The sequence below is a fragment of the Eublepharis macularius genome, chromosome 5 (assembly GCF_028583425.1).
Source record: "Eublepharis macularius isolate TG4126 chromosome 5, MPM_Emac_v1.0, whole genome shotgun sequence".
NCBI lineage: Eukaryota > Metazoa > Chordata > Lepidosauria > Squamata > Eublepharidae > Eublepharis > Eublepharis macularius.
In genome coordinates, this window is record NC_072794.1 from 68,224,954 (window position 1) to 68,243,972 (window position 19,019).

A 19,019-nucleotide genomic window follows, 5' to 3' on the forward strand; every position below is an offset into this window, starting at 1 on the left:
AATAATGTAGCAACTAGCTACTAAGAATGGGAAAAAAGTGGGCCACACCAATATAGAGTCAAAGCACAAAAGAAAAATAATTGTGCAGTGGAGGGAAATCTTTTACTGTACCCCTATGCATTTTGCACATTGCTTCATCAGAGGATCTGTAAAGCAACCTTCTCTCAGGTTGCTCCCATGGAGCCCACATGGTGTAACTGATGGATGATGATTAGGAAGGTACAGTGTTAAGGTCCTTACTTGCTCAGTGAAGTTCACTGGTACCCTGAAACCAATCACTTTCTTTCCATCTAACCCACCTCATAGGGTGGTTGTAAGGCTAAGATAGGGAGGAGAGAGCACTTAATGCTTAGAGGAAGAGCAGGATTAAAATATGACAAGCAGGAGACACACAAGGACTTGCAGGGTGCATCTCATTTCCCCTGTATTCCCCTGTATTCCCTCTCCCACTATTTCCTTTTTTCCTGCAGCACCCATAGTGTCCCATCTGCTTCCTTCTCTCTTTCCCACACTCCAGCCAACTTATCTTTATCTAGTTCCATCTTCAGTTTTCTTTCTTTCCCTTCACCTCACAGTCTTTCCCCAAGAAAAGTTTGGCCAATTTGTGTAGTGGCCACTGTCAATCCAGGTCCACTTGTACAGTGGCTGCCCCGTAGTATGATGGCTGCTACCTACTTCACAGGGTTGTTGTGAGGATAAAGTACAGGAGAGGAGAACAATGCAAGTTGTTTTGGGTTCCCATTGGTGAGAAACATGGAATATAAATGAAGTAAAAATATATCTCCTCAACATGTGACAGCTATTTAGAAGCATAATTTTTTTGCTAACTCACCTTTCTTTTAACCCTGATCAGTGTAATGTCATTTAGCTGATCACTGTAGAAACATTTTGTTTTCATTTAAAAGTAACGGAGTTCCTGGTTTTTAATCTCTTTGATTCAGAGTTCTGTTTATTCCATATAATTGTCATTAATAATTTTAATTGGAGAAGAAATTGAATCCTTTTTCTCTGCAGAATAGAGCATGTGACTGGCCCAAAGTCAATCCTGTGAGCTTCCATGGAAGAGTGGGGATTTAGACCTGGATCTCCCAGATCCTAGCCCAACATTCTTAACCACTGGCTTCATAGAATGTGATGTTTCTTTTTCATAAGCTGCAAAAAGTATTTTTCCTTTTCTTTTTTCTGTTTCTTTTCTACAAGTATGTGTATAGAAACTGGGTAACTCACCTGGATTGCTACACAGGACTTTTCCTAGGTTATACCTGAACAATTGATGTACATTTAATTTGCCTCCTCCTACAGATACATTTATTTTTCATAAGTGGATTAACTTTCCCATACTGCTTTCTGGCTCCGTCCATGTAATGCTTCACAAAGCACTTTACAGATAAAGCTGGAATGAACTGTTAATAGAGCCATTAGGGGACACGGCCAGTCACAGTTCCTTGCACTGGGATGCATCCCTGGCATGCCTGGGCTTCACTGACAAGGGAGGCAAAGACTCTCTTCCAGCCTTTGGAAGGCAAGATAGGGCATTTAATTTTTCTCTTGCTGCTTCTACTGTCAATGTTTTCATGCTGTTTTTGAAAGCAGCCACACTCCATTTCCTTGACCTACTTGGCACCTGGCATGGCTAGAAAAACAGAGTTCACTCTTTAGCACAGAATTGTTTCCTTCTTTTGTGTGTGTGTGTGTGAAGATATCAACTAAGTTTTCAAAACTGAAGATGAGAGGAGGAATAAGTGAAACGGTAAACAGTTTGGTTGACAGCTCTGGCCATCTATATTCAAAATGGAAGACTGAAGCTCTTTGCTCAGGCTGCAGAAAAAGATCAGGGCTCAGGAAAATAATAATAGAAAGCCTACAAAAGAAAACACAATGAACTTTCTGGATGAATTACAAGTTCATTTATGCAAGCAAAAGCTGTGATCACCATAGATGCAAAATATTCAACCAAAGTAGGTTGGATAGCAGCTGGATTGCCTCAGGTTTAGAAAAATAGGCCCTTTTTTCTCTGAAAAGTGAAGGGAGATTTCAAAATCTACTCTTGTATAGTGACCCAGTTACTCTGAAGCTGTCCATGCTAACATTAGATAATACCACTCATACTTTTTTCTCATCTGACCACATTTTGTTTATAGAGACTTGCATAAGCAACACTTCAATGTAATTCTACTGCAATCCAAAATCAAAATCCATGTAATATCTTTTTATGTCAACAAAAATAACACAAAACATTGTGCAAACTGTCATCTTCTCCAGACTCCTTCAGAAGACTGGATTTTTTTTTAAAGCACAGAGAGAGACAAAAGATATTTCAGGTCCTGATTTTAAGGTCACATGTCTGCATCCTGTGTTAAATTCCGACCATTCCTAAATAGAGTGACAGTGCACTCCTAAGCAAAGTTACTCTAGTCTAAGCCCATTGATTTCAATGGGATTAGAAGGGAGTAACTCTTTTTAGGATTGCACTGTAAGTAGTGTTGGATAGAACTGGTATCAGTAACACATTTACAGTGCAATCCTAAACAGTTCTACTCAGAATCCAACTCAGGCCTATTTAGTGGGACTTACTCCCAAGAAAGTGTTCTTAGGATTGCTGTGTTAGCCTCCTAAAAGAAGGGAAAATGGTACCCCCTATACCAGTAGTTGATCAAACATCTAGCACTAAACAGAACATTTTGGTCCTTTAAAAGACTGATATCAGAAAAAAAACATGGTAGTCATTGTATTATTTATTTATTTACATTATTTATAGTCTGCCTTTCTCACCGAGACTCAAGGCGGATTACACAGTGTGAGTTAGTAGTACAGTCAATTTCAAATACATAAATATATTAGGATATATAAACACAAAGGCTGTTTCCATATTCCCTTAAAGGGACAGCACACAAACAGAATGCTGGTGATGTCTCCGTTTGCAAAACGGATGCGGGCCATTAGGTTTCCATTTTTTTTAGCACCGTTTCTGGGACCGCAGAAAGTGCATTCTCAAAAAAGGTGCCAAAAAGCCCAGAAGCCAAATGGCCCACAACTGTTTTGCATCTAGATTCATGAGGAAAAACCACCAGCATTCAGTGAGTGGGCCATTGCTTTAAGGGCATGTGAAACTGGCCAAATTTGCAAACTAGCAGAAATCTAATGCACAGTTGAAGAAATGCTGAGACCATAAGTGATTCTAAGCCTGACATACTAAACAAACTACACAGTAGTATCATACTTACAGCAGCAGATAGTACATCGTAGTAAAGTCTGTAGTTCCTATCCATTTACTAATACCTCTCTTTCAGATCACTACCATATAAGACAGCCCTCCTATCTGAGTAAAAAGCCCTTTTGAGTAATTCAGTTTTGCATAGTCTGCAGAAATATAGTGAAGTACTCTAGTTAACTATGCAATCAAATGACAAATATTAATTAATTGGTATGGTGTAAACTTCAAGAGTATTGCATTAAGTTCAGAAACCTCAGCAAATACAATTCCAACATAGTAAATAATAAACAAAATCCATATATATCTAAATAATAAATAAATGTTTCCTAAATTAAAATAGTACATAACATAGTATCATTTAACAATCTTATACCCTAATAGCCAGGTGGCCCTGATCTATGGATACATATATCCAGAGATTGAAGCCATGAATGGACAAGAGATTCTTTCCTACACCTGAAAAATGTCCCATGTTTGCAGAAAAATCTGAATTTAAAAAAAAAAATACATTGGTGGGTTTTTAAAAAACCAAAATGGTAAAAGGAGCACGTGTAGCTTTAACTAGATGCTCTGAGTGGCTGTTGCTGTTGCATAACAGTTTAGCCAGTATTGCAGGCTTAGTTTCTACCAAGGAAAAGCAGGGGGAGGGGCAAGGACCCTTTTCAGGGCTGTTTGGGCCTTTGAGAGAAGACTCAGGTCTTCTCCTCTTACCTCCCAGATCTTGGTGATTTTATCATTCCTCCAAATGTAGATTATACTACAATGAGAAGCTAAAAGAAATAGTTTTCTTCTGTCTCCTACTTAGAGAAACCAGGTATCCCACTGTGGCAGCTGTGTGGCCTGATGCAGCCGTGGGAGCAAAAAGGGGGTGGGGGATGCCATCGCAGCAATGCCACAACATCACTTCCCATCATGTAACTTGGAACAGTTCAAATATAAATATCTGTGCATCAGTATCAATATCATTACACATTTTATTTTTAAAAGAGTGGAAACACTGTCTTCCCTGGAAACAGCAGCAGATCTGGGACCTGCCAGTGAGGGAGAACTCACAGGACATGTCTGCCTAGATTTTATGTGTCTTAATGATCTGGCATCCCTTTTTTAATTAACTGGCTAAATCCTTACCCTCCCACATACCACCCAAGCATTCCCAAATTGACAGACAAAAGCAACCAAAATGATTAGAGGTTCCTATGAGGATAGGTTGAAGAGTTTGGGACTTTTCTAAAGTGCAAAGTCCCAAACAACTAAGGGGAGGGGGGAACATGATTGAAATTTATAAAATTATGCATGGGGTAAAGAGAATGGGCAGAGAATTTTTTTCTCCCTATCTCATACTAGAACTTCAGAGCATCCAATGAACTGATGGCAGTAGATTCAGGATGGACTTATTTACAGAACATGTGATCAAAATGAGGAATTCAGTGCTAGAGGAAGTAGTGATGGCCACAAGCATGTACAGCTTTAAAGGGGAATTAGACAGATTAATCAAGGATAGGTCTATCAGTGGCTACTAGCCATGGTGACTAAAGGGAACCTCCAGTGAATACCAGTGCCAGCAGGCAACTTCACGGTAAGGCCTCAGCCTCTGTGCCCTGTTATTGACCCTCCATAGCAACTGGTCGGCTGCTGTGTGAGACAGGACGCTGGACTCGATGGACCACTGGTCTGATCCAGCAGGGCTTTTCTTACGCCTTCGTGGGGAAAAAACCTAGGCCTTTGCATTGTGTTTGGATTAAGTCTGCTGGAAGCACTTTTTATCAAGAGCAACTGCAAGATTACAAACAGCTGTTTGGGAAAGAGAGGTCAGACTAACATCATAACATCATGCAGCCAGAAGACCCTCTCTCTCTTCAAGCAAAGGAAGAATACAGAGTTCTTAAGCTCTTTTGTGGGTTATATAGAATGTATGTGGCATTGAAAATATAAGAAAGTCCTTCTAACTACATGATCACATGGAAATACATCATGAGCACATGGTTAAACTGTCAAAGAGCTATGGAATGACACCTTGAACATCAGGTTTACTACTAATAAGCCGTGGAAAAGATCATTTCAAATGTGTAGTTAACTGATTACCTGTTAAAAGTATAGCAAATGTGGCTAAATGCCATTCAAGGGTAGACACATCCTGGTCTAATAGCAACGTAACAAGGAAATGCAGATGTAGCAAGAAAAGCTGTCTTCCAGTTGTATTGTGGTTTCAGCATGCAGTTCTAAGAACTAGTAAGAATGACCTCAAAGAAACACTGTCTGAACCAAGAAAATTGATTTCACCGTGGAAATCAAATTGAGTAACATTACCAAGTTGGACGACATTGCACTCCCAAGGGGTGCAACAATGTCATTCCCAGAAGTGACGTCATTGCACTGCCTGCAGGAGCACTCTCGCACTTCTTTTGGGGCCGATTTTTGCCCCAAATGGGCCAAATTGCATCCACACAAGAGTAAGGGAGTGCTCCTGCGGCCGGCACAACATCACTTCCAGAAGTGACATCATCATGTCAGCCCTGGGCCACGTGCACACACCACATGTGTGAAGAGCATCCTCGTGGATGGCACAAGGAAAGTGCCAGGTGTTCCTACCCTCCCGGCAGGAGGTGAGAGGGACCTGGCAATCCTATATAAGGACCTGGCAACCCTACATGCAAGCAGCCAGGCCTGGGTGAGTCATGCAAGTTGTGTGTTATCAGGCTGAGTGGTGGTTTCTTCTGGTCCACTCCTGACCTCAATGATTCCTCCCTAAAATGCCCAAACATCCCTGGAAAGGGCCCTGTCCCCTCCCCCTGCCTTTTACTGACAGAAACCAAGCCTGAGATACTGGCTACAGTTATGGCCAGCTAACAACAGCACTGAGGGCATCTAGTTAAAACTATAGGCACTCCTTTTATAATAATAATAAAAATAACATTCAATTTATATACCGTCCTTCAATACAACTTACCCACTTAGAGCAGTTTACAAAGTATGTTATTATTGTATTGTTGAAGGCTTTCACGGCCAGAGAACGATGGTTGTTGTGGGTTTTCCGGGCTGTATTGCCATGGTCTTGGCATTGTAGTTCCTGACATTTCGCCAGCAGCTGTGGCTGGCATCTTCAGAGGTGTAGCACAAAAAGACAGAGATCTCTCAGTGTCACAGTGTGGAAAAGGTGTTGGCAGGTCATTTATATCTACTCGGGAGGGGTGGGGTTGAGCTGAGTCATCCTATAAGAGTTTCCCAGGGTGTGGAATGCTAATGGCGGGAGGCTTCACTGTATCCTGAGGAGGTTCTTTTGCATATGGATTGGTGCTTGATGTGCTAATCTTCTCCGCAGGGCTATTGTCGGGTGTAGAGTGTTTTGTTAGCCTGGTGTTTTTCAGAACTGGAGCCCATGCTCTGTTCATTCTTATGGTTTCTCCTTTCCTGTTGAAGTTTTGCTTATGCTTGTGAATTTCAATGGCTTCCCTGTGCAGTCTGACAAAGTAGTTGGAAGTGTTGTCCAGTATTTTGGTGTCCTGGAATAAGATACTTTTCCTGTAGGAGACTGTTTTTCCTTGGTGATTTGATTCATCCTGGGTTTGATTGCTCTTCGGATTTCATTTCTGGAGTAGCCATTTGCCTGAAGTGCGTGGTTTAGATGATTAATTTCCTCATTGAGAAAGCGCGGCTCACATATCCGTCTTGCACGATCCACTAATGTTTTCATTATGCCTCTTTTCTGTCGGGGGTGGTGATTGGAGTTTTTGTGTAAGTACCGATCAGTGTGAGTTGGTTTCCTGTAGACCTTGTGACCTAACTGAAAGTTTGCTTTGCGGATGACCAAGGTACAGGAAAAGTGTTTTTGCCATATATCAAAGGAATTACTGATCAGATAGGAAAGCTTATGAAAAAGCATAACCTTCAAGCAGTATTCATCTAAACCACACAGCTCTCTGTGCCCCACCCACCTCACAGGGTGTTTTGTTGTGGGGCTAATAATGACATACTTTGTAAACAGCTCTGATTGGATGTTAAGTCATCCTGAAGGGCGGTATATAAATCGAATGTTGTTGTTGTTAGCTAAACATGAATAAGAACAAAACTAGAAAGTATGCAAACTCAGCAAATGAATACAATTAGTTTATCTAGCATTGTATCTTAATCTGTGAAAAGAACTTTATAATAGCAATCCAAAACAACCATCTCCATCTGACAGACTATACTATATTTAAGATATAGACATACCCCTAGTTATTTTGATTACTACACAGAGTTGGAGAACAGGCAGGGGTCATTTTGTAGAAAAAGAGCTGGAGGAACTCATTAGCATACCTCATTAGCATATGCCACACCTCTTGCCACCACTGGAAGTGTGTCATTAGAATAACTGATTTGCATATGCCACACCCTCTGACATCACCTATTCTGGCTGTTTTGGACCCAATCCTGGCCATTCAGGGCCGAAATTGGGCCCAAAATGGCAAAAAGGGGCTGAAAAGGGGCCCAAAATGGTCAGGATCAGGCCGCTGATGAGCGGGAGAATGATCCAACACCCATCAGAGGCCCAATTCGGGCCGTTTTGGCCCCAATCCAGGCCGAAATGGGCACAAAATGGCGGAGAGTCAGGTGAGCGGGGCCGCCTGACATGTGACCTCTTAGGGGAACTGCCGGAACTGTGTTCCTGTGCGTTCCCCCTCAAAATGAGCCCTGAGAACAGGTAATAAAAGTAAAATAATCATTATATTCCCCTTTTTATCCTACACAGATTTTTGATAGAGAAAACGTGGAAAATAAAATAACTTTGATATTCCAGAACAACTAATTGCTTAGAGAAGCCCAATGCAGCATCCAATCATTTACTGGTTAAGAGATCTTCCCAAGGAAGGAAGCCATGTCAAGGTGCCTAATCAAAGGATGAAACCAAGCAAGCAAGAGAGTAAAACAGAATAGTTAATGGAGCTGCCAAGGACCAGGTACAGTCTAATGAGGCAGTAAAATACAAGTTCAGAACGCAGGCAGGACATGTTTGAACTAGGGTTACCAGGTCCCCTTACCTTCCCAGTGGGAGGGAGGCACCTGGCACTCACCATGGAAGTCTTCTCACATGTGCATGTGCTTCCAAAGGGGGTGCGATAATGTCACTTCTGGATGTGATGTCATTGTGCTCAGTGGGAGCGCGCTCACTGCCTACAGGCCAGGGAGGCTTTTGCCTCCCATTCCTGTTCCCCAGGACATTTTCCCAACAGGCCAGATGAGTGGCAGCGAGCGGCAAAGTCTGGGAGCAGCGGATCCCCTGTCCCCACCTGGAGACTGGCAGCCCTAGTTCTAAGGTAAAAATAAAATTTACTAACAGGTTGTTGACGTGTGATTAGGGTTTGGGAAAGGCATTAACCAACGCTAGGAGGGCATGGGGCAAGGCAAAAGAGCGGAGAATTGGCTACTTGGAGCCTAAAAGATCTCTGATTTTTCAACAGAGTGACAGCAAGTGTTTTAAGAACCTCCTCCTGCCCAGTGGCTAATCTTAACCATCTAGCCTCCCCCATGCATCTTTTTACGTGAAATATGTAAAGAAACACCATTCTTGCTTCACAAACAATCTGGACAAACTCTGTCCGTAATGATAGGGGTTTCCTCCTCTTATTTTTCACAAAGCTTCAATAAACAGAAAAAATTCATAAAATGTAAAAATGGGTGTGGCCCCTAATAACAGTAGCCTAAAACATTCAATTGCTTAAAACTAGATTTTTTTTTTTTGCTTTTATATTAATTACATTGTTATCCTACCATTCCCTCCAAGGAGATCAGAATGGCTCGTGTAGTTCTTCTCTGCTCAATTTGATCTTCAAAACCATCTTCTGAAGTAGAATAGACAGAGAAGCAATAACTGGCCAAGGCTACCCAGTGCATGTCATGACTCATGACTGGAGGGGGAGGGATGGATAGAAGTGGCATCTGGGTTTTCCCAGGCCTAGCCCAACACTCTAGCTACTACAGTGGGCTTTCCAGGCCTATGCAAAAGTTGTCAGGTGGGTTTAACAGCCTTTACGAAATACTGCTCAGATGTTAGGGGCAGAAAATAACTCAACGTTTTTGCTAGTAAAAAAATAATATGGATGGAAATTTTTATAGATGAGCCACCTTCTCTTCTCTTTAGGACAGAAACAGTTTGAAAACAAAATAAGCACTGAAAGTGTTATGAACAAAGCACTGTGACTTGTGATATATGTATATACCCGAGTAAACAGGTTTGGCAGGCTTTTGTACTTTTTTCAAAACTTGAACAGTCCATTTAATTAGAGATTAACAGGCAGATGCAAGATATTAGCATACCAACACACATAATTATTCTTACCCTCCCATTAGAGAAGAAATACAAGACAGTTATTTCAGTAACAAGAATTAGCTTTCTAATGGAGAGGTAGGATTCATGAGCAGAGCCCTAAGATCTGTTTTTTCATCATTTCCAACTTTGCATTCTTCCTCTCGACTTAAGCATATTCTGCAGAAGAGCCAGCTCCCCTGAGACTGCAAACTGGCTTTCTTCTCCATAAATACTGTGATAGCATGAGGTAATAAAAAGCCTTTTTCTTTCCAGAGGGAATGATGGAGGAGTTTAAAAAGCAAGGAATACACAGCAAGAAAAATACATTCTCATATTTTCACACATCACAAAAATATAATAGTCATTATTATTATTAAAAATACTCAGGAGTGATTTTATGGGCCTATTTATACATGCCTGGGGAGGCTTCACCACCCTATTAGAATGTACCATAATGAACCAATAAAACGTACCCTGTCACTTCTTGATGCTGTATTATCCTATCATTTGGGTAATGAAATGCTCTTAAATTGAAACCTACTGCACAGATAGAAGCAAGTAAAAGTGTATGCTTTAATTGGCTTGACAGTGGCAAAAAGCAAACTGATATGTGTGTTTCTTTCATTATAGCACATAAGAGTCATCCACAAGGGAAACAGGCTTCAAATTAATTGAATATCCAATGGGATTCACTTAATTGTTAAAAATCTGTGGTGCTTATGGAAATATAATACCTGAGTACAGCACTATTCCTAATCAGCCACTAACTAGTTCATACTTAGAAAAAAGTGTGAGAAGGATTGAGGACAGTTAATTTGTTTCCTTGCCCTAGAGCAACAGTGAAAAATATGTCATTACGATTTTATATATATATAAAATGACACTGTCATAATTTGACCTAGGGAGTTGGTACCATGGAGCCTAGGAAATGAAACCACACACCACATTATGTCTCTTACTCAGAATGACGAAGTTTTAGTCAATATAATAAACCAACAATTAGTGTAAGAAAATTCCCCCAGTGAATCAGACCATTGTAAGCGTTTAACCCACACAATGTCTCCTGCTGCAGCAGCCAACTGGACAGCTCTGACCCATTCAGTGCATCCCTGCCACACTCCTTACTAAATGTTGTGCCTGCCAAATGCCATTTTATTTATTAAGTCTACGATAGGAATGTCTGCTCTGCCACAGTACCTTCTGTCTCTGGTTGCCTTCCTGACAGCTTCCTTTGGCCATTGTGCTTCTCAAATGAATGCCCTTTACCTATCTGCCTGAATGCTTTTTTAAAAAGCTGAGTTCACATTCCTGATCAGAAAGGCTCCCAGTGTTGATGATGTGTGTGCACTTCCTTCATGCTACCAATGAATATCCCCCAAAACAAACAGCAACATGAAGCCACTAGACCTAGGATAGGGACATGAATGTTGGTGAAGAAACGAATTTATCAGTGCTTTCCTTCAGACAGGGAACTGCTAGATGGCACAACTCTGAAGAATTTGACCCCTTGTACTAAAACTGTTGGGGCATGGTGTTAACTTTCCCAAGATACTCTTTCCCAACAACTCAGTAGTGCCTCTGGAGAATAGGGCTCTTTTAGCAGCAAATCAGGGTTCAAAATATCCCATGGAGGTGGAATTGTTCTGAAGATACACATACATTCCAGGAATGCTCACTTTCAGTTGCAAGCAGGGGTTGTAGCACTGTTCATTCTGAACCAAAGTTCCAGCAACACAGTGGAACTCCCCTTTGTCAGGTCATATCATGAGTTTCGCTGATATGCTGCTTAGACCTCTAATATTTTCATTTCCTGTGAATGTTCATATCCTCACTTAGTCATGGTGTCGATTTTCCTAGGGCTCTCATGCTCTTTCTAGCTGTCTAGTAGCTACAAATTCATTTGGTGAGTATGAATTCCTTTAGTTATATGTTGTGTGATAATAAAAACAACTCTTGTAAGTCCCACTTAATTCAATAGAGCTTACACCCAGGTAAGTATGCACAGGATTACAGTCAACATTTTTTTCTGGATTCTAATATCTTAACCACGAGTTTCAGTTCTATGAAAAACTGAAACCAGGAAACAACAAAAAGTGCTCTGAGTTACAAAAGAAATGCCAGCATTAGAAAAACAAGAGCATAATACAAAAAAGTCCTTATTATATCTAGACAATACCATGGCAGCTGGTCTTCAGCACAATTGGTTATTGTTGCCAAAGCCATTTGTAGAAGCCAATATCTAACATGAACAAGTTTTTGTCAACATTTCCTGCTCTTGTGGAAGCATTGGTCAACCCCCCCACCCCCGGCATTATGTCCAACTCAAACCAGAAACAGCATCAAGGCCCATCTGAAATTACATCATTTACATGCCAAATTATCTCCCCTAAAAAGATAACTTTGACATACTAGCATTGCAGTAAGTTTTGACATAGTAACCAAAAATCTGCTACTGTTTTTGTTAAGAGAAGCATAGTCTGTGTAAGGATCAACTGAAGGAAAGATTATTTGTGTCAGAAAGACTCAACCAGGATTAAGTGAAGGGAACAGTTTCACCATTGTTATAAAGGCAACTGAAGACTGGAGTTCATCAGGTATGCAGAAAAGTTTTATAATCCCACCCCTTTACTGCCTATCTAGAATGACAGGGACAGGTGTAACAGCGGTCTTGGAGTTGTTAATCACCTTGAGTAGTGAAATGTGCGGAATGTTTGAAGCTCCTAGGCAGTGCTTTTTTTCTTTTTTAAAAAAGTGCCAGCCACTACTCATGATGTTCGCCCAAGCCTCCTGGCCAAAAGAGGTGCTGGTACTGTTGAAAGAAATGGCAGTACTGCCAGGGTAAGTCACATAACTCTTAGCAAGTCATATGCACAAGTCACATAACAACAGGTTTGTTGTGAGGGGGGAAATGGAGGAGAAAAGAATGATGTAAGCTAATTTGAGTCCTGACTGGGGATCAAGGTGAGATATAAATGATGTAAAATTAAAATAAATAAATAAAATACTGCATACCTGCACATACCACTAAAAATGCCCTAGTTCTAGAAAAGAAAACAGGAGACAACTTTCCCAGCAGTACATCAATGGTCTAAAGAGCCATATCCCTCAAGACCAGTGTAGACCTGAACAGATCTATATAAACTAGCATACCCTTGCACCCATTCCCTTGCATTGAGAGGCAGGTAGCTGTGGCATCTACCCTCAGAGGGAAGTTAAACATTACTGTCCTTCATTTCCTTGGAGCAGACAGGGACACCAGTCCTAAACACAAGGTCAGAAGCTACCAGGGTGGATAAAAAATCAATGATTTTTTAAAAAAAATAAAAAAATCGGATTTTTTTTATTTAAATCGGATTTTTTTATTTAAATTGGATTTTTTTAAATAAAATGCTTTTTGAGGAAAATATATTACCATCCAAAGGTTATTCCATCATGAAATAAAGATTAGTTTTTAATTATGTAGAATATGTATATGTTTAATTTTTATGGTAAATAAATTCCATTAATCCATTCACAATGTCATGCTCTTCCAGAGGTTTTTGTAAGATTATTGGGCAGTTTCTCTGCCTACAAGATATTATCACAGATGCTTGGTTTTGCAGTTCTCAAAACTGAATTTGTGTCAGCTCAGCAGAGATCACATGCCTCTTCTTCACAGCAAAAATGTTATAACATGAACAGAGTTGAGAAAAAGACCTTAATCCTATTGTTCTACAAACCTATGAAGACAGAATCAACCCCTCCAGTGCTAAGTTTCAAGAAGTTCAGTGAATAGAAACAATATTTTCTGATTGTTTGGAGTGGAATAGATCTGCACAAGAAGAAACTAAGTGTGAGGAGGGAGGGGCAAGCAGCACAAAATGAAAGTGAAACTTTTTGAGCACAATACTGCACAAGTCTTTGGATCTTTTGTGTGTATGACCTGAGGTTTATCACATTCTTTCATTGGAGGAAAAAACCTATAATGGCAGCAGGCCGTAAAAGAGACCCAGTTTGGGAATACTTTAATGAAGTTCCTTTACCTATCGGTAAGGCAGGCATCTACTTGCATATTAAAGTTATACCAGCAAGAATTAGTCTTTATATAGAAAACTATGATTTAAATCAAGCCTTAATGACTAGTGATTTAAATCGTGACTTAAATCGTGATTTAAATCAGTTTGATTTAAATCAAATCCACCCTGGAAGCTACAGATGCCCTCCTCTCCAAATGCTTACAGGAGTTTCTAAATTGCTACCCACATGGACTCTGCTAGAATAATCAGAACAAGTTTCACTAGCTGTTTTAATGATTTTTGTTGCTTTTAACGGTTTTTAAGATGTGATTTTATTATGCATGTTTTAATTTGTTAGCCACCTTGATGACCCTGATGAGAGCAGAATGGTGGAGTATAAATTTCCCAAAATTAAACAAACAAATAAATAAATAATCTTTCCATTTTCCTGCCTCCAGTCTGAAAGGGGAACAGCACACCTGCCAACAGATGCTCATGATCAAAAGAGGGACAGTTAGAGATTCTTTAAAAGTCGCCAGTTGCCAAAATGGACTAAATCATTATGCTAAGGGCAGTGTTTCACAACCAGGATTCCATATGGGTTGGGAATATTACACTGACTGTAAACTTTATTCTGACTTTGGCTGTGAACTTTATTTTGATTTTATATTGAGATTTGAAGGGGGAAGAAAGATCAGATGATGCTTTACTTTTACTTCTTTCTTACAATGTAAACTGAAAGAGCAAGAGAGACAGAGACAAAGAACAGCTCTTTAGAAATAAATTTTCTTGTCAATAATTTATCAGTAATTGAGCTGTGCTCCCCGACACCAACTTTTTGTCCTGTAATCATAGGTAAGGGTTCCACAGGATTTCAAAAATTAATTTAGAGATTTCTCCATGGAAAATAGGTTGAGAAACACTGCGGCCATTTGCCTCCAAACAGTGAGAGGCAACAGCAGCGTAGAAGAGGAGCAAGGGAATGAAAGAACATGCAAGCCCAAAACATAGATCGGCTGTTGCACCCAAACTGAATGCATGTCTTTATTACATGACTTTCAGCATTATTTAAAATTATTGTATGTCTCTTGTTTGAGATAAACAGAGAAGGAAATGGTCCAGAATTTTACCATCTGCACAACTGACATTTGGGCTTTCATACATCTACAGCTATTCTCTGACCATTTCCACAACGAAATTAGAGGAATGTAGCATTGGAAGTGACATTTAAATTAAATTATGTGCATGTAAAGAACCTAACATTATTGCAAAGTATCAAATCACCCCTATGGAGCATGCTTAATTGGCCACTCCTTAGAACAGAAGACTAGTTTTTCCTGCATGAAATGTTTTTTATTGTGGACATCGCTGGAAAAGAAAATATGGAAAACTTTTTTCCTCACAAACATTGAGAGACAAACCTTTTCTTGCCCACAGACAAACCCCAGCCTTAAATAAGTTCTCACTCACAATAATGTACTTCCTAACACAGACATGAACTCTGGGACCAGGGCATGCAATAAACCAAGATACCAAGTCTGTCCCTATATTCACTTCAACAACACAATCACTGGACTTAACAACACCAGTTAACCATCTCAGATTCATTCAATAGTTCAGCTTCCAATGTTATATATGCTATCAAGAGTCAGCAATACCCTTCTACTCTGTACACTTGACAAACAGGTCAGTCCATACACCAAATAATAAACAGACATAAATCTGACATTAAAAATCAAAACATTCAAAAAGCAGTTTAAGAACATTTTAATCTTCCAGGACATTCCATTGCTGACCTGAAAGTGGTAGTTGTCACCCAAAGAACCTTCAAGGACAGGTCACAATGTGAAATTACAGAACTATCATTCATTTACAAGACCAGAAGAACGGAACCACCAGCTCCCTTCTTCAGATACTCTTTACATGCTGACTCCTTTCTTTGCTTCACCCCTCCCTAACAGAGATATAAAGGCTCAGGGATCTCCAGTCCTCCTTGTACCTGAAGAAGGGAGCTTTGAGAATTTCTCTGCACAAGACATCTGACATGTAAAGAACACATGTCAGGAGCCGGGAACAGAACCGAAAGCAGGGCAAAGGCTTTTCTATAGACTGGAGATATGCGAAGGGGCTGTGAAATGCCAGAAGGGAAACTTCAGTCCATTATCACCAGGTTCAAGCCCACCTCTAGAAGGCAACTCCAGCCCATTTCCATTCCTCACTCCCTCTGGTTGCCATCTCATTCAGTTTTACACTGGAAACGTGAAATTGACAGAGCCTTCAGGGAGGTGATGAAATTAACAAATCCTCTGAGAAGCGATCTCCACTGGCTCTGTCTTTTAAAACTATGCTTCCCAGCTAACATTGCATCTTTCTACACTTGATGAACATGTGCCGAGGAATCTCTCATATAAAGAGACTCTGACTCTCAAAAGCTTATACTCTGAAAATATTGTTGGTTACTAAGGTGCCCCAGGCTAAAATTCTGCTATAGAAAACTTTGCATCCCAGAATAGTGGCCTGCTCATTGGGCCTAATCCTGACAAAGGCAAGAAAGTGTCTTTGTGAAATATTTTATAACAGCCTTTAGGGAGCTTCTACTTTAAATATAAAATCTCTAAAAGAAAAAGACTAAGGACCGTCAGCCCCACCTCTCCCCCTACCTCTGCCACTGATGACTTCTGTTGCAACCTATGATCTTCTGTTTTATGTCAACTACTTGAGTCAAAACTGAATATTTCAGAGAAACACAAAAATAAGCAATTATAGCAGAGTATCTAATGAAGACATCTATGTCAAGCTATTAACATCTGCAGACAAAAAAAATGTACCATACATTTCATTGAAAAACTCAGGTAGGAATCAACAGAGGTGGAAGACCCTCACAGTTAGCAAAGCCTCAATGGGATGTCTTCAGTCTATAAAATATGTTCAGCTGTTAGAAGTCAACAAGTAACACATACTTCTAAACATAATCATAATTTGTAGCCAGGCTGTCTACTCATAGTTTTGCACACAACTGAGGTTAGCAGACATCTTAAAATGAACATGTTAGTTATACAGCTACGAAGATTGCCTTCCTTCTTGAGCTATTTATCTGGGAAAGCCTAGCCCGCCTCATGGTGTGCCTAATCCTCCCATAGATCTTCCTCTTTCTATCCTCACACTTTCCAGCATTAACAAGATTATTAGGCTGGTCAGTACTCTTTTGATTACACAATTCTCATTTGCTTGGTTCTTTCCAGTGAAACCATGTAATGAAGCAGAGCACTCAGGAAAAGGCCACAGCTCGGCAATACATTTGATTGTAAAAGGAAGGCTTTGCATTCTCAAATTTGAAGAAAGGTCCCAATCTTCTATGTGAGAATTTAGGGAAGTTTATATATGCCAAGAATGTTAAATTTGCATGGGAAACTAATTGTTCATTCACCTTTAAAGGCAATTCCGTCTACTCTAGACATTTTTCACAAAATACAACTACACAACGACTAGTCAACTGGCATTGGCCGATCAGTCAACATCCTTCTAACAGTCAGACAGTGTTAAATCACCCCAGATTATGAATGCATTTAGAGATTAGCTAACTTGGCTGGTTAGTGGAAGGATGTGAAGAAGGATGTGATCAAGATCTTTCCAACCCAGTGAAGTATCCAGGAAGTCAAGAGACTTCAGATACATGCAGGAGAACCTAGCGCATTATAAGTGCTCTACAGTCAATGGGTTTAGAAGAAAGTAACTGTTGAATATTGTACTAACAGGACATGGATAGTATCAGTAGTGCATTCAAACAATAGATGTATGTGTCTATGTCAGTAAATCTTTTAGAGGCACTGTATTTACGGTTTTTAAATATACCATTCACATTTTATCAGTGGTGGTAAGTAGCAATGTTGTCTCTTCTTGTGGTGTAGTTCTTGCCATAAGCCTTCACTCAGGACAGCATTTCTCCTTCTTTGCCAAGCAGATTTTGAGACATCTTTATGAACAAGGACTCCAACATAGCAATCATTCTTTAACCCTTATGGCAGACTGAGTAAAACAGGACAGCGTACCAAATATCAGAGGATGTTTTAATCTTTTGGACTCCAGCCTAGACTGCAGATATTTCAGCAAATGGCTATGCTCTCTGTTGTTTGCCGGCTCTGTTTTTGGATAAAGGGAAAGGGCTTTCCAGAACTGCACAGCCTTTGGATGTAAAGCAAAAAGAGGGAATAGGGAACCAGAGATCCCTTCTGTGATGCATCTAAGTTTGAGCTCTGAAACCAGGGACAGGAGGCCGGCGGCAACATTGCACGGAAGCGGACCTGGAGCTCCTCTATGCTTGCTGCGGCACTTCCGCCTCCTCCCTTCTGGGTTCGGTCCTTTTGGGGCGCCAAGGTCCCGCGGATCTCTGCACGTATTTTCTTATCAGAAAGAAAGGAGGCCGAGCGAGTTGGAAGAGGGGCTGGAGTCAGAAAGGTGCACATGCAACAGAGGGATCCCATTACAGTGCAGGCAAACAGGGAAGCCGCCAGCTAGCCAGCGTTTCTCCTGGATGGAGTTTGGCTGTCTCAAATGAATAAAGGGAGGGAGCAGTGTGGTGTGTGCTTATGGATCAACTTGAACGGCGTTTGCAAATCGGAAAGACAATTCCGTTCTGCACAACGTTTGAAGAGGGAAACAAAAATGTCTCCATTTTTTCACTCCTGAAAAGATGCCTCTCTTGTACACATAAAGCTGCTGCTCTCCACGGTGGACCCTGAAGGCATTTTGCTTAAGCCAAAAAAAAAAAAAGTCCAGAAGGAAAAGCCACAGCTCCCCTCCCCCTTCCTGCCTTGCCTTATGCAGCACACAGTCCTTTCCCCCTCGCCCGCTAGCCGATCGCCTCCAATTCTGACAATGCAGGGAAAGAATGGCAGAAACGGGAAGATGAGCCACGGCAGCACATTTCGGAATCTCCTGGCATCATTTTCCAGAGAGGGGGAGGGAAACTAGTTCCCAAAAAGACAACTAAGATGCAATCGGACCACAGTGACTGAGAGAGAGCAGCAAATGGGGTCTTTCTTTTTCTCCTCTTTTTTTAACAATCCATTCAAGCAACAGATAGAGATTTACCTTCAAAATGCAGGCCATGTTCTTTCGTACCCCCAAAGCAGCAGGACTCTGCTTTGTGAGTAACAGATCCCGTCTGAGGCAGAAGAGATGCAAAACGGCCAGTGCCTACATTCCTGGAGATCCAAATAGGGAACCACAATTCTGAGATCCGTTAGTCGTGTTAGTCTTTTCATGCCCGGTTTGTTCCACCCATCGGCTTCTGCCACTGGCTGAAAGCCAGCTCAGCACCTCCCCTTCATCACATGACTGACTTTGATTCATGGCTCTAAAGAGGTGTTTTTTAAAAGAAAAGAAATCAGGGGTGATTTCGGTTTAAAGCGACTCTGTGGCGTGCAAATGTTTCCTGGCTTTAAAATAAGCGTTTCGTATTGACGGGCATTTCCTAGCCTTGCAATCGGGGAAGAGAAGCACCAGAGACTGAAGGGCATACCGG

The 19,019-nt window shown here is 40.8% G+C and overlaps 1 protein-coding gene across 1 annotated transcript in view; it reads right to left on the reverse strand.

The window, feature by feature from the left end:
* Positions 1-18,668, reverse strand: part of ST6GALNAC3 (ST6 N-acetylgalactosaminide alpha-2,6-sialyltransferase 3) — a 472,167-nt gene extending 453,499 nt beyond the window's left edge. The window contains exon 1 of the mRNA XM_054979301.1: positions 18,587-18,668. Coding sequence (XP_054835276.1) covers positions 18,587-18,604 — 18 coding nt within the window. The 5' untranslated portion in view covers positions 18,605-18,668. The remainder of the gene's footprint in view (positions 1-18,586) is intronic.
* Between the last annotated feature and the right edge of the window lie 351 nt (positions 18,669-19,019).